The sequence below is a fragment of the Balaenoptera musculus genome, chromosome 16, assembly GCF_009873245.2.
Source record: "Balaenoptera musculus isolate JJ_BM4_2016_0621 chromosome 16, mBalMus1.pri.v3, whole genome shotgun sequence".
Taxonomy (NCBI): Eukaryota; Metazoa; Chordata; class Mammalia; order Artiodactyla; family Balaenopteridae; genus Balaenoptera; species Balaenoptera musculus.
The window spans coordinates 37136302-37159175 of record NC_045800.1 but is presented as its reverse complement, the minus strand read 5'-3'; the positions used below and the strand labels follow the sequence as shown (position 1 = coordinate 37159175).

General features: G+C 34.3%; 1 protein-coding gene across 7 annotated transcripts in view; it reads left to right on the top strand.

Moving 5' to 3' along the window:
* The window catches only part of KIF20B (kinesin family member 20B), a 75786-nt gene extending 55740 nt beyond the window's left edge, over positions 1–20046 (top strand). For all 7 annotated transcript variants that reach the window (XM_036829692.1, XM_036829693.1, XM_036829694.1 and 4 more), the window contains 10 exons: positions 1602–1727; positions 2364–2491; positions 4679–4834; positions 8315–8491; positions 10257–10367; positions 11767–11964; positions 14560–14661; positions 15068–15218; positions 18510–18652; positions 19799–20046. In XM_036829692.1, coding sequence (XP_036685587.1) covers positions 1602–1727; positions 2364–2491; positions 4679–4834; positions 8315–8491; positions 10257–10367; positions 11767–11964; positions 14560–14661; positions 15068–15218; positions 18510–18652; positions 19799–19876 — 1370 coding nt within the window. In that variant the 3' untranslated portion in view covers positions 19877–20046. The remainder of the gene's footprint in view (positions 1–1601; positions 1728–2363; positions 2492–4678; positions 4835–8314; positions 8492–10256; positions 10368–11766; positions 11965–14559; positions 14662–15067; positions 15219–18509; positions 18653–19798) is intronic.
* The last annotated feature ends 2828 nt before the right edge of the window (positions 20047–22874 follow it).

Below are 22874 nucleotides of genomic sequence, written 5' to 3'. Positions count from 1 at the left end.
CTGATCAGGGCGGCGGGAGCTGAAGGTTGGGGTGGCTGCGGCAGTTTCTTAAAGTAAGACAATGAGATTTGCCGCATCAGTTGACTCTTCCTTTCATGAACAATTTCTCTGTAGCATGCACTGCTGTTTGATAGCATTTTACCCACAGTAGAATTTCTTTCAAAATTGGGGTCAGACCTCTCAGACTCTGCCACTGCTTTATCAACTCAGTTTATGCTATATTCTGAATCCTTTGTTGTCATTTCAACAGTCTTCACCAGGATTCCGTCTCAAGAAACCACTTTCCTTGTTCATCCATAAGAAGCAACTCGTCATCTGTTCAGGTTTTATCATGAAATTGCAGCAGTTCAGTCACATCTCCTGGATAACTTGCTGCAGCTTCTACATTAGCACTTGGCTGCTTCACCTTGCACTTTTATGTCTTGAAGACAGCTTCTTTCCTTAAACCTCATGAACTAACCTCTGCTAGCTTGAAACTTTTCTTCTGCAGCTTCCTTACCTCTCTCAGCCTTCGTAGAATTGGAGAGAATTAGGGCCTTGCTCTAGATTAGGCTGTGGCTTAAGGGGATGTTGTGGTTGGTTTTGATCTTCTATCCAGGCCACTGAAACTTTCTCCATATCAGCAATAATTCTGTTTTGCTTTCTTATCATTTGAGTATTCACTAGAGTAGCACTTTAAAGTCTCTTCAGGAACTTTACTTTGCATTCACAACTTGGCTGTTTGGTGCAAGAGGGCTAGCTTTTGGCCAGTCGCGGCTTTTGACATGCCTTCCTTACTAAACTTAGCTTAATCCTTTCATTTCTAGCTTTTGATTTAAAGTGAGAGACGTGTGACTCTTCCTTTCACTTGAACGCTTAGAGTTCACTGTAGTGTTACTGATTAGACTAATTTCCATATTGTTGTGTCTCAGGGAACAGGGAGGCCCGAGGAGAGGGAGAGACGGGGCACAGCTGGTCATTGGAGCAGTCACGGCACACACAGTGTTTATGGATTAAGCTTGCTGTCTTACATGGGTGTAGTTCATAGTGTCCCAAAACAATCACAGGAGTAACGTAAAGATCAGTGATCATAGATCACTGTAACAAATACAACAATAATGAAACAGTTTGAATTATTGCAAGAATTACTAAAATGTGATACAGAGGCAGGAAGTGAGCAAATGCCGTTAGAAAATGGCACTGATAGACTTGCTTAATGCAGGGTTGCCACAAACCTTCAATTTGTAAAAAACACAGTATGTGTGAAGCACAATAAAGCGAAGTGCAGTAAAATAATAGTTTTTATTATTTTTATTAATAGTTTAATTATATTGAAAATTGTTAGTTTTATCTGAAAAGATTCCTTTTCCATCCATTTATTCTTGCATTCATCCAAGCATCCATCTGTACATCAGTTATTTATTTGATCCTTCATATATGCCAGTACTGTTCTAGACATTGAAAATATAGCAGTGAACAGGACAAAGTTTCTGTCTATGTGGAACTCATATTCTATTATAGTTAATAAAAGTGTATTTTAATTTTAGAAGAACTCAAAAGAAAAATTGGATATCTAGATGTAGATGTTAGTAATTTCTAAAATGTTCTTTCCAAATTTTTAGATCTAAGCGTTAAAGAGAAAATAATTGAAGACATGCGAATGACCCTAGAAGAACAAGAACAAACTCAAGTAGAACAAGATCAAGTGCTTGAGGCTAAATTAAAGGAAACTGAAAGACTGGCCGCAGGTGAAACAAGATTGCTTAAATATCTCAAAGCATACTCTTATATTTTCTTTATTTTCCTAGATTTCTTTCCTTTTTAAACATAGTTTAGTGTTTATAATAATTCATAATGAAAAAGTATTTGGTGTGTTTTTGGAACATCCTGTCACTTGTCATTTTTCATTATGATGAAAATTGTTGTACCTAAGTCAGAGAAGGAATAAGGACACTTTCATAATAACTGGACAATAGCTTGCAGTGTTCCCCAGATGTTAAGAATAAGCTTTCAACTGAGTGTCACCTCTGTATAGCAACTGGTATCATCTTATATGTTTATCTCAATAAATACTCTGACTCTATCCTTCAGAATATCATCAGTGGGTTGTTTTTGTTTTTAATTTTTGAGAACATGAAGTTTCCTATATATTGGCATGCATTTATACTGTATACTCAGAACACTATTCAGTGGGTTATTGAGACGTTTTTGTAGTTCTTCTCTAAGAATTTGGTAAGCTCTTAGAATGGTCTCGGTTCTATCTTGGTCTGTGTACTTCTGCTTCTGGGCTCTGCTGATTCTTGTCTGTATCCCATGCCACATATAGCTCTATGTGGTATAACTTTTGCATGTACTTTAAAAATAATTTTATGTTTTCAAATCAGAATTGGAAAAATGGAAGGAAAAATGCAAAGATTTGGAAACCAAAAGCAATCAAAGGTCAAATAAAGAACTTGAGGATGACACAGATATACTTAATATAAAGCTCAGTAAACTTCAAGATGAGTTACAGGTATGATTTTTATCTATATATGTAATTGTATCTTTATATATATTCATTATATTTCTCATAAAAGGATAATTTAGTAAATATTTTATAATTAATTTAGATATGGATGAACCAATAGCTGGGAAATGTTAATATATAATTTTTCAGTATACACTCAAGTGACACAGGGAAGAAATTCCCAAGATACAAGCTAAGGAAGTGCCAATGAAAATGCAGTGGTTGGGTCTTCAGTTTTACATATTTAATTTTTAAATCATCACTTCTTATGTCTTTGTACCTATTTTTCTATGCTTTAAACTTCTAACTCATCAAATACTGCTGTGGAGAAGATGACTCTTTGGAAAATTATTTTGACTATTGTAAACTTAATTATTAAGCTGGAAAAGAATAGAGTTGAATGAACACTGGAATACATTTGAAACTATACTACTACAGAGAAGATATTCTGTTTTGTGTTTATATGTTTTTCCATGTTTAGCTTTCACATACTATGTATAGAATACAGCATATGGGGGAAATATTTTTTTAATGGGACTTAAAAATACTACGTAAAATTTTGTGCATTTTATTTATTAGAAGTTGCAATCCAACTGTAGTTTTGGGATCGAAGAAAACTTAACAGTGATTTTGAAAAGACTGCATCTAAATTATTTTCTTAAATTCAGGCTGTATATAATCAGATACTGAACAAATACAAAAGAAATCAGTTACTTTCTTTTGTAACTATTAATTATATACTTTAGAATTTACCCTTTCCACTCCATTAATTATGAAAAAAATAACATTAATTACATTGAGAATGTTCATATTAAGGAATACCGGTATGTTCTACGTTGTTCTAAAATAATGTGATCACATATCTTAGATAATAAACGGGATTTTTAAATACATAGCTTTTAATGTGATATTACTGTTTTTGTTTCAAATGAAGTTTTACTTGAATTTTTTTTTTTTTTTTTAGAATTAGCTTTTTAAAATTTTATTTATTTATTTCTTTATTTTTGGCTGTGTTGGGTCTTCGTTTCTGTGCAAGGGCTTTCTCTAGTTGCAGCAAGCGGGGGCCACTCTTCATCGCGGTGTGCGGGCCTCTCACTATCGCGGCCTCTCTTGTTGCGGAGCACAAGCTCCAGACGCGCAGGCTCAGTAGCTGCGGCTCACGGGCCTAGTTGCTCGGCTGCGTGTGGGATCTTCCCAGACCAGGGCTCGAACCCATGTCCCCTGCATTGGCAGGCAGATTCTCAACCACTGTGCCACCAGGGAAGCCCTACTTGAATTTTGAATGTATAAATTAGACATTTTTGAACCCAAAGGATCTATGGAAACCTCTTTGAAATTTACTGATCAACTCTATTTTCTGTCCAGCTGTTCCCAATGTTCCTTAAACTAATAAATGTTTGCCCTGTTGCACAAGTTATTCTTTTTTTTTTTTTTTTTTTTAAACTGACCTTTTTTTTTTTTTTTTTTTAAATTATCTATTTATTTAATTTATTTATGGCTGTGTTGGGTCTTCGTTTCTTTGCGAGGGCTTTCTCTATTTGCGGCAAGCAGGGGCCACTCTTCATCGCGGTGCGCGGGCCTCTCACTATCGCGGCCTCTCTTGTTGCGGAGCACAGGCTCCAGACGCGCAGGCTCAGCAATTGTGGCTCACGGGCCCAGTTGCTCCGCGGCATGTGGGATCTTCCCGGACCGGAGCTCGAACCCGTGTGCCCTGCATTGGCAGGCAGACTCTCAACCACTGCGCCACCAGGGAAGCCCTCACAAGTTATTCTTTATTTGGCATCCTGTATACCCAGGAAAATTTTATTTTTGGAACCATACAATTAGAAATGACTACCGTAAATCAATTTTTTTTTTAAATCTGGCATTTAAGAAGGCTTGGTTCTCTGTAACTCTTTGAGAAATTTCAATTGTGTCTTCTTAAGCTCACTGTTGATGGAAAGTCTTCAAATGCACTTTATAGCAAAATAAAGTTTATAAACGAAATAACTATTTAGGAAAGCAAACCAACAATGTTCTTTTGATAATCTGAAATAAACTCAAATCTTGTCATTATTTAAAGAAAAACACTTGTTTTTAACTTTTTGAAGAGGTGAAATGAAAAGTGCTGGATTACATGGAAATGTTATAAATACAGATTTATTAACTGCTTTTGAAGCATATGATAGTTACTTATGCTATTTATACATATAGGAATCTGAACAGAAATATAAAGCTGATAGAAAAAAATGGTTAGAAGAAAACATGATGCTTCTCACTCAAGCGAAAGAAGCTGAGAATCTACGAAACAAAGAGATGAAAAAATATGCTGAAGACAGAGAGCATTGTTTGAAGCAACAAAATGAAATGGTTGGTAACAATTATACTTTCTCTTCTATGTATTTCGCCTGCTTTCTGTGGTTTCTTAAATTTTTCCCTGGGATTCTTATATTCTTATCAGTATCTACATGGTTGTGTGGTTTTGTTTTTTGTTTCTTTTTTTTCAAAGGCAGTTTGTCTGTTTGTAAGATGACTTTTCTAGCCCATTTTATCTTGAAGTTCTTATTGTTGGGAAAATAATTATATCTCAATATTTAGATTCAGAACTTAAAAATCTCTTCTTTTGACTGCCACAGGGTTATCCCTACTGTATTGTAAAACATTTACATTTTGAACTGTAGATTCTACTAACATGGTGTTTATATTTTACCTCATAAGCTGATTTTACCAGGTCTTTTTTTTTAAGTCAACTCAATAGTTTCTAGAAGACTATAGGTAGAAATAACTTTCAGTTTTACATTGACTGGCTCTAGTTCTTAAGTGATTCTATCTTAGCTTGTCTTTTTTCCTCCTATTTAAATCGACAACTTAGTCTGTTTGACAATCAGAAAAAAGAAGTTTAAAGTCATCATTGATCCTAGGAAAGCTGTTGAGTAATACATTAACATTACTTTTAAATGAAAAACTAGTTCTCTATTTACGGTAATAGTAAAGTGGCAGTATCACGTTGTCATCTATTGGCAATTTCCTTTGTTAATGACAGAATTTTACTTATATCAGCTAAACTTTCCTGTACCAACAGGAATGTCAATTTTCAATAAGTTATGGATGATTTTTTTCCAATGATTTTTAAAAATGTTTTACCTTTTTATTTTGAAATCATTTTATTTCCAGAAAAGTTGCAAAACTAGTACAGAGAATTTCACCCAACTTCTGATGTTAGATCTTACCTAACAACAGTACAATGATCAAAACCAACAAATCAATATTATTATAGTACTGTTAGCTGACTTATGGACCTTACTAGAATTTCACCAGCTTTCCCACTGTTTTTTCTGGATATAGGATCTAATCTAGGATACTACGTTCCATTTAGTTGTTGTGTTTCCTTAGAGTCTTGACTCTCTCTGTCATGTGACAAGTTATGTGAGACTAGTACTTGTCATTACTACAGCAATGAGATGGCAATATATTTCACTTCATGTGAGAACTCCACATGACTGGAGGTACTTTCAGGAAGTGTTGGGTTGAGCAAGATTGTAATGCTGCATTTATCTTAACAGGAAATGTTCCTGCTGGTTCTGTTTCTGTCCACAGCCCATCCGACCTTCCTGGACAGTAATAAGAGGCAAGAAGTGAAATCAAAGCTGTTGGCTGTCATAGTCACTCTACCTCCAACCCAGGAATGGGCCTACTTTCCTTTCCTAATCAGTAGTCCCTCTAGCAGCAATGCCAGCAAGTAAACCTCCTTTGAGTTTTTAATCCTAGAGAAAGCTAGCTTTCTCCTTTCTCCCATATATTTCTTTACAATCATACCTAGGATATGTGTCTATGATATTTAAGAAATAAATTGTTGATTTTTTTAAAAGCTTTTTAAATTGTAACATACATAACACAGTAAGTAAACAAAACAAACATATAATTCAATGAATTATTATTATAAAGCCAGCCCCCAATTAACTACCACCGAGTTTAAGAAATAGAACCCTCTTCTGAATGGTAATAACTGTTCTATCTTTTAATGTTAAACTTTAGTTCTGCTCATTTATGAATTTTATATAAATGAAAACATATAAATATACAGAATGCATTTTTTGTGTCTGGCTTCTTTCACTCAGTATCATGTTTGTGAGGATCATCTATACTGTTGCAGGCAGCTGGAGTTAGTCTGTTTTCATTGCTGAATATTTCAGTGTATAAGTATACCTCAGTCTATTCAATTTAAAGTTCAGTGTATGTGGATTGTTTCCTGTTTTGGGCTGTTAATGCGTAAGATCTCCTGTTAACATTTTTATATATTTCTCCTAGTGCACATGTGCATGCATTTCTATTGCCTATATAGCCAAGAATAGAATTGCTAGTTGATAGGGTAAACATATGTGGAACTCTAGTAGAATGACAGACTGATTTTCAAAATAGTTGTATCCGTTTGTACTCCAGCTAGTATTGTTGGATGTTTAGTTTATTGGCTCTGCCAATCCAAGTCCCCTTGCTTATCTTCTATTGGACTATCTTTTTTTTTTTTATAGGAGTTCCTTATACTTTCTGGAGAGGAGTGTGTTGCAGTTACCTTCTTTCAATCTCTGGTTTACCTTTTTACTCTCTTGTTGCCTTTTTAGAACAGAAATTCTTAGGTATTTTAATTCATTTTCCCAATCTTTTCCTTTATGAACCTCAAGGGCATGAAGATGTTTTCTTACATTATTCCTGAAAGGTTTGGGGTTTTACCTTTCATATGAAAAGTAAACCCTAGAATTAATTTTTGTGTTGTAGTGAGATGGGGTAAAAGCTGTTGTTGTCATTGTAAATGTGTATTAACGATCGACCTGGTAGTACGTATTGAAGAAACTGTTTCTTTTGTACTGCTCTGCAACTTTTGTCATAAATCAGTTGTCCAAGCGTTAACTTTCATACATTGTGTGAGATTACGATTAAGGTTTTTTCTTTTTTTCCATTTGGCTATTCAGTTGTTCCATCACTCTTTGTTGAAAAGACTGTCCTTTCCTCCATTGAAATTCTTTGGCATTTTTATAGAATATCAGTTGACCCTAACATTTGTGGACCCTATCCTCTGCTTTCTGATGTCTATGTATCCTTACGCCAATATCACGGTCTTGATTATTATTATTATAGTAGGCTTGAAATGATGTAGTGTGATTGCTCCTACTTTGTTCTTCATTTTCAACATAATTTTGACTGTTACGTCATTTGTATTTTCATATTATTTTTAAGAGTCAGCTTTTTCATTTCTATCAACACACACACACACACACACACATGCACACTTGCTTGGATTTTGAAGTTGCTTTGACCCTATAGATCTTTTGGGGGAGACCTGGCATCTTAATATTGAATCTTTTGATCCTTGAACACAGATTCTCTCTTTGTTTATTTAAGTGTTCTTTTATTTCTTTCAGCAATGTTTTGTAGTTTGTCATGTTTAGGTCTTGCACATATTTTCTTTAATTTACCACTAACTATTTTATGATTTTTGAACCCAGTGAAAATGTTATTTTTAATTTTCATTTCTCTGTTTGTTGCTACTAGTTTTGTCATTTGTTTTATTGTAATTTTACCATCTCATTTCTCAAATATTGAGGGGAATGCTAGAATTAGTTTAAAAGTGGTAATTTTTTATTGAAAGAAGTGCCCAGTGTGGACATTTAAGGTATATAAAGGTATTATGTATTTGGCTTTATAAGTAAATATTTTATCGAGACTTGACTACATAATTTGTTATATATCCTGTTCACAGTTGTATGTATTGTGTTATTTATAATAACTTCAAAAAATTCTTAGATTCATAATTTTGCAAGGTTTACTTTAATATTTTGTCCATATTCTGTTTAGGAAATGCTTAAAGCACAATTGGCTGAGAAAGATGGTAACCTCCAACAGTGGCGGGAAGAACGCGATCAACTGGTTGCAGCTTTAGAAATACAGCTGAAAGCACTGATCTCCAGTAACATACAGAAAGATAGTGAAATTGAACAATTAAAAAAGATCACATCAGAAACTTCTGAAACAGTCAGTAGAATCATGTTCTTTCTATGCCTTTTTAAATTAAACATAGGAAGTTTTCAAAATTATTTAATTGATTAACTTTTAAAGAATAAAAATGTAAGTAGATCAGTGGGGAGTCATAGTTTGAAAAAATTATTTGGATATTTGTCATGAATTTTGAGTTTTCAGAGTTTATCATTATGGTTGACTCATCAATGACTAATTGAGAAATAGTACTTTCTCCAATATTTCAGTCATATCTCTCAGATAGAATAATTAGAAAATAAACAACTGATGATTTAGTCCCTAATCTGCCTTTAAAATGTGGAAATGTGACTCAGCCTGAATGCTTGGTGATATTTAAATACTTGAACCCATCCTAAATTTATGATAAAGATACAAATTGTTTTTGAAAATAAGCACAATGGTGAGGAGATGTGAGTCATTCAGGAGCTACTTTTTTTTTCCCCCCTCCTCTGGCTGCACCACACAGCTTGCAGGGATCTTAGTTCCCCGACCAGGGATCGAACCCGGGCCCTGGCAGTGAGAGCACCGAGTCCTAACCACTGGACCACCAGGGAATTCCCAGGAGCTACTTTTGTAATATTGCATTGGGGCTAGGAACCCTAGATAAAGAAAGTATTGCATTTCACAGATAGCTATTTCCCAGGTAAATTGAATCAGGGTAGATCTGAAGCTAGTCTTTCCAGAGTAAATAATCTGCATTTGAAAATCTGCTGTTCTACAGCCTTCAGACAATAATAAAATTAAATGTGTTTATGTGTATATGTCTCTTACATCAAAAGACTTCATGATTCTAAGAGAAAGACTGCTCAAAACAGAGGTATTAGCATGTGGTATAAATTGCACAGAATAGAAAGTTAGAAAAACTAGGTATCAACTGCTGTCAGTGTGTTTTTGGGACCTTTAGGAAAATTACTTAACATTTGCAAACTTTAAAACAGAGATGATGATGTCTTTCTAATAGAACTGTGAAAATTAACCGAGAGCATTTGTAAAACAATTAGCACAGTTATTACCACAGTGGAAGTCAGTACATGCTAGTTGCTTTCCCCATTATGAATGCTATAGGATCTTTTTTATTTGACAATTATAGGTAGGTGACATAAGAGATGTATTTGACTTTTGATTTTGATGGTAGTGATTAGAAGGTGCACGTTGGAATTTATCAAGTTTAAAAATGTATTCAGATTTTTTTTATAGATCCCTTAAGTAGGGCTTAGGAATAGAGCATACCCTATGACTGATTAAGTGGGATGAAGAGTGTGCAGCAAGGAAAGATTTAGTTATCAGTATGGTCTTTTCTACGCTAATGCTATAGTTGCATTCCTAAGACACCTCTAGTTTTTGAAAATTGTGTTATCAAAGTGATTTTGGGTGTTCAAGCTCCAACTCAGTACAGACAGTGGTCATGTTATTTAATTTCCCTCTATTTCTTCATCTGGAAGGTAGGAATAACAATTCTTGCCAAATCTCAGAGTTGCAGTGAAAGTAAAATGAGAGAATATATGTAAAACACCTTGGAAGTTGAAAGTAATCTTTCAAATTTCTCTTTAGATCAGATTCAGAAGAGGCTGGAAAGTTGCCCAGCCTTTCCTAACTCTCTGAGGATGAAAGAGAAGAAGGAGAGTTAGTTGGTCGTTGAAGAAGTCTTTAATTACTTCCACTATTTAATTCACCCAAATCTTGATATTATATTCTTTAGGTGAAGTATTTTAATGTATATTCGGTTACGGTGGCTTGTTGCTTTAATATTTCCTTACTTTAGGAAAAACAGACCATGGATATCCAGACCAGAAATATGAGTTCAATGGATCCTGGCAAGGTTGAAACTGAACCTCAGTCAACAAGTTTTGAAATTTCCAGGGATGAAGTAGAGGTGGGTATTTGATAACGCAGTCCACTTTTTAACCCTCTTTACCAATGACCATTAATTACTAAAAAACACTTGCAAGTATAATTTAATCAGTTGTTGTAGGTATCTTGCTGTACGGTTAGCTGTGTGTGCTCTTGGCTATGGAAAGGAAAACTGAAGGCTTTTGAGGGGAGATGCAATTCTTTTGGGGAAATTTGATCCCCAAATGGTATTAATTTCCCCTCAAAATGATACTGATCTCAAACAGGTCTTTGATCATAAACAAATTTGATGGTCAGAAATAGGAAATCCCACAAAAGATAAAACATGGATGACTATTTTCCCTCATAAGCAGTCCATTTAATAAGCATTCTAGTAGATAGTATTTTTTGGAAATTTTACCCATTTTATAACTTTACCACCAAATCCCAATAACCTCACAATGAGTTTCCTTAGTTTGAAGTGGGCTTAGGGTTCTGTGACTTGCGTTGGCTAACGTAGTTTCTCAGATTGCCTATGAAATAGATAAAAATACTATGTCACTTTTTGAAAATAAAATTACTTTTTAAATATTTATTTTAAAAACACATTTATTGGGAGCATTCATTGTTGGGAACCTTGCACTGGGGAGAAAGACATAAGTAAGATATGATCGCCATCCTCAAGGAGTAAGAAGTCTAATAAGACAGGTATTTAATGACTATGTTGTTTCACCTTATGGACTAAGTGCTATAAAGAGACTGCTAAGAAGGAACACTGATGAGGAGGATATGATGAATTTTGCCTGAGTGGTTGTGGACGTGGATTAGAAAAAGTAACATCGTACTGGGTCTTGAAGGTGAATAGAAGTTTACCAAGCAGAGAATGGGAAGAGAAAGGCATTTTGATCTGGGCAAATAACACAAGCCATTCCTTACAAGGCTTCAGAAGAATCATGTTACTTCCACCACATGCTATTAGTCATGGAAGCCATTAAGGCCAGCCCCAATTCAAGGAAGGGGAATGAGACTCTTATCTCTCAATGGGAAGAACAGTAAAGAATTTACAGCAAACTTTAGTTTACCGTAACTAGGGTGCTTATTAAAAATCCTTGGCTCTTTCCTTGGAGAGTTCTGATTTAGTAGGTTTGTGGTAGGGTCCAAGAATCTTTTAAACAGTTTCTCTAGATAATTCTTATGATGACACAGGTTTGGGAAATACTGATCTCTAAGTTTCTCTCAATTTTAACATACCATGTATAAACCTGGAGAAAGTAGATGATAACTCAGTCTTTCTGTCCTTGCTGCAGCAAATTTGATCCAGCAAACTTTTTATCTTTTCCAATTTATTGTTTTTAATAGGTATTTGAGAGAGTTAATTTTTGGCAATTTAGAAATTCATATTCTGCAAATAAGATTTGTTTTCCTTTTAAATTCTGTTGTAGGATGGATCTGTAGTCCTTGACTCCTGTGAAGTGTCAACAGAAAATAATCAAAGTTCTCGATTTCCAAAACCTGAGTTAGAGATTCAATTTACACCTTTACAGCCAAACAAAATGGCAGTGAAACACCTGGGTTGTACCTCACCAGTGACGGTTAAGATTCCCAAGGCCCGGAAGAGGAAGAGTAATGAAATTGAGGAGGTAAATACTTAACTATTAAGTGAATTAAACAAGTAAACCTTATTATTATTAAGCTCAGTGATAATATATAGTTAAGTTCTGTTACATTGCCCTCCTATTCATAAGCACTGCTATTAGAGACCAAAATCATAGTTTATGGTATATTTAATACTGTTTTAAGAATATTACTGTGGTGAATAGTCCTCAAACAAAAAGCTTATAGATTTTAAAATATATAGATTATTCCTTCTTTTAGTGAAGCTATGACAGGTCAAATGGTGGTGAATTTTAGTAGTGAGCTATTTCAATATACCAGTCCTGTTCAAACGTAGTCACTTTCCCTCCAGTGGAAGAGAAAAGGGGTTGATAAAAGGAATTAGAGAAACTGAAACGACTAACTTGCTTGAATATAATCTTTGTCATTTAACTAAAATCTTAGGTCTCTATGATCATAGTAGGTTTCAGAAGAGAAATTCTTTTTCTATGAGCCAGTATTAAAATTTGGGTCTCGATTTAGTGATAGGCCAAGAACGATTTACTTCTTCCTGCTGCAACTTTCTGATCGTGGGGTTACCAAACCTTCTATTCTAGCCAGTCACATAAACTTTCCGATCTTCACTTTCCTCCTTTTGGAAATAAAGAATTAGATATAATATGTTTAAAGTGTTTTGCTTTTGTTCCACATGTGGTAGATACATAATAAATGGCAATATTTATGTTAACAGAAATATTTATGTTTAAAACTATAATTATAAACTCTCTAGCACAATAACTTTTTTTCCAACTTGTCTTTTTCACTCCTTTAAAGAGTAGTATATTTTCAAGTTGGTGGAAGAGCAGAAATAATATTAGCCGTACTCCTGAGGCTCTCTGTCAGGTAATACATTTGCTGAATGAACATTATTTAGCATATTTCCTTCTACACATAGAACACCTTTAGCGATTGTTTTGGAGAGCCTTAGTTACCTTTTATTCTATATTTATTTAATTTATATTTAGTACACTTTAGATACCATTAAGATACAGTTGACCCTTGAACGACATGAGGGTTAGGTGCCAGCCGCTGCACAGAAAAATCTTGTGTAACTTACAGTCGGCCCTCAGTATGTGAGGTTCCTCATCCACGGATTCAACCATCTACAGATCATGTAGTAATGTAGTATTTACTATTGAAAAAAATCAGTGTATAAGCAGACTCATTCATTTCAAACCTGTTTTGTTCGAGGGTCAACTGTACTAAGTAGTTTAATTTCATCATCTTTGTTAACATGGTGACTAACATCTATGTTGACTTGATTCATTTTTTTCAAAGGAAAAGGAAAAATTGGTTTTATACTCAGGGTTAAGATAAAATTATTTTATTCATTTTACTGCCGGCATATACTCCCAATTTCAGAATAGATACACAGATTGTTGTAGGGTAACCATGTAGAAACTTAAAAGTTTTAACTGATTTTGCTAGCTCTTCACTGCTGTAATAAACTGAGTGTTGTAAAGTCCTGAGGAAAATAATTTATACAGTGCTATATTCTAATCTAGTGAAGACTCCAAAGAGCTCTTTATTGAACACTACAAGTACGATGGAGTTACAATCTTTCTTCCTTTGCTTCCCCTGATTACCATCTATCTGTCTTTCCTCTTTTAGGAAATCTTCTTCTTGTGATCCTTAAGACTTTACTTGGTAACTTGAATTCTGAGGTTCAGTCATGATCTCTCTGCTTCTGTTCTTGCCTTTTTTTTTTTTTCCTTTTATGCTTATAATCTTTAGTACGATTAGTATTTGCACAAGTTCAGTTCAGTTAATGTACTACAAAAGACTTTGTCTTAAGTAAGATTAAGTGGGGAAAAGACGAGTAAGATGTCATGCCTTTTTAGTAGCAAAAACAGATTGTGTTTCTTAACCTTCACATTTTACCTGTGCTTATACTGCAGATTTTTGTTTTGTTTTCAGTGTCACTAAGCATCAGTTAGAGGTCATGCTCAGCATGATTTGGGAGTTGGGAAAAGGGTAGATAAATATATTGCTATGTTGTATTGTCAAGATGGGGTTCAAATAAAAGATGTTATCCCTTCATTTAACTAATGTAATTTCATCATGATGCATGTGAAAAATTCATACCTTCAATCATTTTGCAATAAAAACATGTATTACATCATCATGCTGTGCGCTTAAACTTACATATGTTATATATGAGTAATATTTCAATGAAGCTGGCAAAAAACATTGTACCTTCAGTCAGGGTTTCTTAGCTTCAGCATGGTTGACGTTTTCAGCCAGATATTTCTTTGTTTGGGAGAGTTCAATGCCCTATACATTTTAAGGAGTTTTTAGCAGTATTCCTGGCCTCTGCCCACTAGTTTCCATTAAACCTGCCCCTTATCCCCAGCAGTGACAACCAAAAATATCTTCAGACAATGCCAATGTCCCCTGGGGTCAGAATTGCCCCTGTTTAAGAACCATTTTCTTGTTTTGTTGTTGTTTGTTTGTTAGTTTGCTTTTGTTCTTTTTTTTTCCTCCCCTGGAGTCTAGAGAGAGAAAAAAAACACTGTCAAGAAATTAATCAAAAAAAAAAAAAAAAAAAGAAATTAATCAGTGCTGAAATTCATTATTTTTAGGACTTTGTGAAATTTGAAAATAAGAAGAATACTACACCCAGAACTAATTTGAAGTCCCCTGTTTCTGAGCATAGAAATTCTTCTGTCAAAAAGGAACAAAAGGTTTGTCTTCTAATTTGTCCAAAATTGACCATTTTCATAACTTACATTTATAAAGTAGAAGATGAAAATAAAAATGTCAAATTTGATTAGTAATAATTATTCAGAAGTTGGGTTTTGTCCAGTTATAAATTATTTCTCTTTCATTTTCTATTCATCTAATTCAGCTCAGAGTATATAACCTTTGGCCTTTGGCAAGTGGCAGGTACCCCTTGATGTGTTCACCTCTGACTTATCATTCTATCACACTCATTCTCTGGCCCTTTCATCCCTCTCCTTATATTCTTAATCCCAAGTTCCCTGCCTGAGAATTCATAACCTGTGCCTGGCCTCTTTAATTCAACTATGGCTATAACTGTTTCCTTCTAACATTCCTCATCAACAATAACAAGAAATATTTGTTTATTAGGTTTCCACACGCCCATCATCTAAGAAAACCTATTCTTTACGGAGTCAGGCATCCACAATTAGTATAAACGTGCCTGCTAAGAAAAAAGAAGGAACGCTACAGAAATTTGGAGATTTCTTACAACATTCTCCAACTATTCTTCAATCAAAAGGTTTGCAGAATATTAATTAAATGACCTTTTACGTTAGATATATGGTGTTTTCTAATATCTGATTGGTGTATAAACTCAACAACAGTGACTATTATTTTTCCAATAGACAGTGTCTTATGTTAGGTATTTAGGGAGGAAACATGAAAGGATGATATGCCTTGGTGTTCACTGTGTAATGGAAGAGAAAGATCTGTATTTAAGTAATTGATGCAGAGCAGGCTACTTAATGTAATAGTTGTAGAGATACAAGGAAAGTGCATGGTAGTATTGGAGGAAGAGAGCTGTTTGTTTGGGGGCTATGGGAAGATTTTATACAAGAGATGGGATTTAACCTGGGTGTTGACATGTTGGAAGATTATACCTCCTAGAGATAACCACTGTTAGTATTATGGTATATATTCTTCTACTGTTTTTTTCTCTGCATGTATAAACATTACCTAATCATATATATCAAAAGCATATATTTCTATAAATACGTATTGAGTTTAGTTGCTTAATGCTTTTTTCTTTATAATATAATGTAGACATACTAATACTTTTGTATTAATATGTGCTAAGATATATATTCTCTCTATACACGTATACATAAATATATATTTATATACACATCTACCAGAGGGAACAGTTTTAACACAAATAGAGTACCAGGAAAGTGTAGGGAATGTGCAGGCAATTACAGGTAGCAATATGCATCTGGCATCTAGAATGTGGAGAGATTATTGGGAGGAAGGGGGCAGGAAGGAGTGAGTTTTCATTAGAGTACCTGAATGGTAGCAATAGGATAAATTGGAGACTAGAGGTGGGGAGAATGAGGAGGGAAAGGGACTGAAAGCAGGGCCAGTTGAATTTAGTCAGATTGGTTGTGTAAAAATACTTTCTGTAAAAGCTTAACCACAGAGCTTCCCAAACTTTCTTGGTTCACAGTGCCCTTAATGTCTCAGTAATTTTTTTCATTGTGTCCATGCACTCAAAGAAACACCTAATAGTCCCATCCGTTAATACTTAAGGCCAAACAATCACTGAAAATTCAGCTCCTGAAAATCCAGGTTGCCAAAATATGTCATCATCAGAAGGAAGGTAATGTGATAGCGTTTTGAAACTGAACTACCCTGAGTTACTGAATGTCACTGTTTTCCTCAAAAATTTAAAATATTCTGAGCTGCTCTTGTGGATTTGCTGCAGCATGTCTTGGTACACAGTTTGGGAACTTCAGACTTAGACCCATTTGTATATATTTTTCAAAAAATATACACATTCTTTGAAAGGTATAGTTTGTATAAGCATAGAAAATATCTGGAGAGACAAACAGCAAACTGTTAAATGTCTAAATTTGGAGAGGTGGGACTTGTTATTTTAGATGCTTCTGTATTTTATTTAAATTATGTTGACCGTTGCTTATATATTAAAAAGAGATATGTTTTCAAGGAGAGGGAGGTACCCACCTGGTAATGACTCCCTGACTCAGCTCCTTAACGGCTTCCCTACCTATATACCCGGTGTGATATTTTTAAAAACTTATTTCTAGTAATATAAAGTATCCCTGTTTGGGATTGTAACTGCAGTACATGTCTGTTGTTGATCACTTGGAAATAAAGGGAGAAAAGAAGAAAACAGAGATTAGTGCTTAAAATTCTGCTGCTCTGTTAACTACTGTTAATCCATTACTCAGTAACTGCTGGTTTCCCAGTTTATCCCTTTTGTCTATCTCTTATCCATTCAGTACATGGAAGCCAGAGTGATCTTTTCAAAGTGCAAAATGAATTATTTAAACTATATAATTTTTTGTTTTCTTATTATCTTTTCCAGTAGAATATAAGCTCTACAAGTGCAAAACGTCTGTCTAGTTTACATCCTCAGCTCTTAGTATAGTGGTTGGCACACAGTAGTGAGGAATTTCGAAGCTCCAGGCCAAAATCCTATGTGTGATTTGTTTCAGGCTGACCTTAGGCAATTAAAAAGGTTTTACGTGTTAGGTCTCATGAGGGAAAGCTACCGTCCCTACATCAAACTTGATACACAGCCAATGCCTCGCAGTCTGTGAAGGGAGTTAGTCAAGGACCCAGGTCTCTTGCCAGCCATACTCTTACACATGTCTGCATTCCTAGCCTAGGGGCCTTCATTTGTATCCTATTAATTGGGGGCCTTCAGTAGAGAACGTCCTCAGGCATCTCTGCCAAAGACGTTATGACGGGGAAGTGGAGGGAAACTTGAAGACACTTTTTTCCACTCTGACTCTACTTTTCCACTCCTAGCCCTCCCCCCTGGTCTCCAGCACCAAGGTCCATAAAACTGCAAGTGCAAGAGCCTTTTGTTTAGGGCTCACTTGGCGATAAGGTCACCCTAACTTCCGTGCTGATGCACCTGACCCAGGCTGTGCATTATTCCATGCGGGAATGTAGAAGGGCGGTGGGAGGTGGCGCTTTCTCAGATTTTTAGCCTCTTGCTTATTCAATTGCAGTTAAGTGGTTAAAGGCTTTAACTTTCATTTTGACTTGTTGTCTTAATTAGCCACTCTGACAACTGGCGGCTCAGCTCTCAGGCTCAGCTCAGCCCTTGACAAGTAGACCTCAGTTCAGCATATTTCCTTAAATGTGTTTTCTATTTAAAAAAAATATATAGTTGATATCATATGTACATGGATTTTCTATCCAGAAGTTTTCCAAATGAAAGTATGTTTTCTGTTAAAATCAATATGTGTCTATTAAAAAAATAAAGCATATGTACAAAGTAAGAAATTTGAAAATTCCTATTCAACTTACCAGAAGCAATCAACTGTTAACAATTTGGTTTCTTTTACTCTATGTGTGCATGTGCACGCGTTTGTTAATTAGAAGTAAAGGGCTCACAGTTACAAGTTACTTTTACTTAGTATTCATTGTGGACGTCTTTACATGTGAGTACTGAACTAGCTCTACCACCTTATTGTTCTTAGTGATTCATGGTCCAGTATATACGTATCCTGATCTTTTCCTTAATGTAGTATAAACCTCTTCCAGGTCATTAAAGATGCCTGAGTTTTACTGGTTGTACTATAATTTACCAAACCTTTTCAATATGTTGAACATTAGTGAAGTGATATTTTATTTATTTGCCCTTTTATTTTTGCTGTTGATCATTAATGTGTGTGTTTATTAGGCATTTAATTTTTTTCTTTGTGAGTTTTCTATTCGTGTCCTTTTACCATTTATAAATTGCAGTGCTTTTCTTTTTAATATGGTTCTTTATTAAGGATTTCAAATATTTGCAGTTAGAAAATTATTTCAAGATTTAACTAATGTATTTTTTTCATAGCAAAGAAGATAATTGAAACAATAAGCTCTTCAAAGCTCTCAAATGTAGAAGTAAGTAAAGAAAATGTGTCTCGACCAAAACGGGCCAAACGGAAATTATACACAAATGAAATTTCATCTCCTATTGATATATCTGGCCAAGTGGTAAGCTACTATTTAAGTTTTCTTAAAAGTAAAACTGTTTATGTTCTTTTTAATTCTGAAGTATTGATAACAATTTGAATTATATAATGGTTTGAACTTTTATTCTGTAGACCATATCTCTTAAAACACGCTTTAAATGTACTTTTGGTACTGGATGTGTTAAATTTATAGTAATTGAATATAAATGCTGAATTAATGTATACAAGTGTCACATGCATCTGCATTTATAAACTCATAAGAGGAATTTTAATTCCATCAATAGAAATATCACTATTTAATAATTTATTGGCTTCTAACATCTGTTTTTCTTAATTATCTTTATCACAAGAGTTGTACAAATCTGGGCCTAAGTCTGCCTGCTAAAAATATAGAATTGACATTCAGTCATTTCCTCCCACTTTCCCTCTAAGGCTTCCAGGTTTTCTTAAGAAAAGACTATAGTTTGTCACCCTGACTCTATGACTCATTCTCCTTACTCAGAACAGGCTGTTCTATTACAGGGAAAGTTCTAATTTTCTATCATGCTTGCATCTGCCTAGTGGATGGAAGTAAAGATAGAAAAGGAATTAAAGAAAAAGTCTTCAACAGAAAATGGTCAAGAAAAATCAGGAGAGACCTTTTGCAACAGTAGCTATCAGATATAAGATAGACACTTGAAGCAAGTAGTAAAGAATTAGGATCTTTAGGACATGCTTTTGGAAGTACTGTTCTCTTGGTTACTTTTATCCATCTGTCTGATAAGTACATAATTTTCTCCCTTGGCTGAAGTTATTTCTTTTCTTAGTTGCAAAATAATGCTGTTTCTACTTTCTAAGTTATGTACTTGATACTGCAAAAAATCATTTCCTAAAAATTATTTGAGGCACTTGTCTCCAAATATTTTAGTAATTATTCCAAGCTATGAATTCAGTAAAAGTGTGGATTATTTTAATTCCAGAATTAGGTAGTGTTGAAAGAATCTTTTATAAAATCTACTACCTTAGGCATGCTTTTTTATAGAAGATTGTATATCTGCAGTCCAGGAGGACAAAAAGTACTGTCATGTACTTATTTCAATTATTAAGAACATGAACATAGCTTATTAATTGTAAGTAAGCTTTCATTTTTATTTTTATTTATAAAAAATTGTGAAATTGTTAATTTCAGATTTTGATGGACCATAAAGTGAAAGAAAGTGATCATCAGATTCTCAAACGACGACTTCGAACCAAAACAGTCAAATAAATCACTTATGGAGAATGTTTTAATATAAAATTTATATTCATAATCACTGTAACTTGCATCCTGACTTTTTAAAGACAATTGTATATACTATGATACAGCAAATCCCTCTGTATGTACATTGCTATTTTATAGTAGTGTAATTTTAATTCAATAAAGAAAATAAGTCAACAGTAAGTTTGCTTGTCTACTTTTCTAAGGCTTTTAAATAATAGCTTCTTTTCAAACTGTGTGTATTTTCCTGTTATCCCAGGCATGGGACCAGTGAGGAGCCTAGGAAAGATGCTGTTATTTTTTGTTTGGTTTTCTATACATAGATATCGCAGGTCAGATATTTGGTTTACTTATATTTCACAGTGTTTTAGGAATTGCTTTTACTGTATCTGTTAGGAAACACAGGTAATTTTACATATCTGTTTGGATTATAGCTAAGATTCAGGGAGTAAGTGTGTACAGGTCTTCTAGTTGCTAAAATATGTATATACATAATTTAGAAAAGATCTCAGGCCTTTAATTAGAATGCCTTTTATTTTTAAATAATTGAATAGAGTTGGTTTTCTGATTTTTCCAGGACACAGAAGATTAGAAGCAAAAAGTTAGAAGGGAAGAGGCGATAACATCTAGAGGCCAAAAAATAATACTGTTATCTAGGGAAGACAGAATTTTAGACCTGGAGAGACCTTAGAAATACACTTTCCTCATTTTATAGATGAGAAAACTGAGACCCATAAAATTTACTTTTTCAAGATCACACAGCTAACGTATATTAAGCTTTGGTTTAAAAAAATACCAACAAGAAACAAAAAACAAAGCAGAGGCCTCAAGAGTTGTTGCCAGCTGGGGCTTTTTAAGAGCACACATTTATGCATCTGAAACCTTTAAGGTTTCATTGGATTTTAGCATTGTTTACTATAATCATGCCCCTGAGACAGGAATAAAAGTTATCTTTGGTGTCTTGTTTAGGAGACGCTTATGTATGTGTTTGGGGAAAATTTCCATCAAAATAGTTAATTTAAAACTGAAACCTCTTCAAGCATGAACATGTTTTTATTATGCTACATGGTTTCATGCTAAAAAAAAAATATATATATATATATATACACACACACATGTATATATATATAATTGATCCTCATTATTCACAGATTACATGATAACAAATTTGCTTATTTGCTAAAATTTATTTGTCACCCCCAAATCAGTACCTAGGCACTTTTGTAGTCATTCTCAGACATCCCCAGAGTGGCAAAAAACTGGAGTCACCCAACATGAATGTTCCCAGCTAAGGTTGAACAAGATTACACTGGCTTCTTGTTTCAGCTCTCATACTGTAAACAAGTGTCTACATCCCAGAATGTAGACTGATATCAAGCCTCAACAACATCTGCAAAGGAGACAGAGTTTGACAAATTGGAAGGGCTTGAGAAATACCTTGGGCTTTCCACACTAACAAAGCATAAAACCAAGTCTGCATAAGTTGAAAGCAATCAGTCAGTAATCAAAATGCCTACTGGAACAAAAATCAACACTTCAGAGGAAGATATAGCACAGATTCTCTTTAACATATCTTTTATAATGTGTGACATACAGTCAAAAATTAGTATATATGGAAAGAAACAGGAAAATGAGTCCCATGGTAAAGAAAAAAACGTGAAAATAAACCTTGACATGGCACAACTGTTGAATTTTGCAGAAACTTTCAAGCAGCTGTTGTGCGCATCTTCAGATTTAAAGGAAATGCTATCTCAATGAGTAAGGCAAACGGAATCTCAGCAGAGAGATGGAAAGTATAGAGAAAACAAGTGGAATTTTTAAAACAAATAACTGATGTAAACAATCTGGATAGATTTAACAGCAGATTAGAGGGGTCAGAAGAAAGTATCAGTGAACTTGAAAACAGATCAATTAAAATTGTCCAATCTGAGGATAAGAAGGGAGATTGGAGAAAGAACAGAGCCTGAGAGTCCTATGGAACAATATCAAATGGATTAACAGGTGTAATTGGAGATCCAGAAGGCTAAAAGAATGAAAATAGGGCAGAAAAATATACTTGAAGAAATAACGGCCAAACATTTTACAAATTTTATGAGGAAACATTGGCTTTGAAGCACTGTAAACTCCAATTAAGATAAATCCAAAGAATAGTACACCTAGGAAAATCATAGTCAAACTACTAAAAACCAACAATAAAGAGAAAATTTTGATAGGAAAACCAGCAAAGTCTTGAGAAATACAACAGGTTGCAGATAAGCCGCTGACCTGGAGAAAATATTGGATTATGTACAGGCAGAGCACGTATATATAAAAATATATTAAAAACTCTTAAAATTGTAGTGAGAACACAACCAACCCAACAAAAATCTGGTAAAAGACTTAAATAGGTGCTCCACTAAAGAAGATACAGGCAGTGATCAGTATACTGTATGTATATTGTATATTGTCACTATACATATGAAAAGATACTCAAGGTTATTGGTTATCATGGGAAGGCAAATTAAAGCCACAAGTAGAAGGAAAACTGCAGTGAGAGAAGGAAGATCAGTGATTGCCTTGAGGCTGCGGTCAAGAGATGGGATCTGAGGACATGAGGAAACTTCTTGGGGAAATGGCTATATTCTATGCCTTGATTGTTTTGTATTCTGTATGCAATTTCTAAAAATAAAATTGTCTTTGAAATGAATGAATTTTATTGTATGAAACTTTACCTCAATAAAAAGCTGGGAAAAAGGATTTAAAAAAAAAAAACTGCAAGGAGGTACCATTCTATGGAGACTAGAATAGCAAAAATTAGAAAGATGGACAATACCAAGTAAAAGATTTTGGCTTCTAGCATGATATTTAAAAGAAAAAAAAAATTTTTTTCCCTGTAGAGTAACTGCACTCGTTCTTTATTGTGGCAAGAGATCATACTTTGGAAAATGTTTTGGAGGCATATTTTGACAAAGAACTGTAAGGTATGGTGACTTAAAAGTAATAGAATTATAATTGAAGCATTTTATTA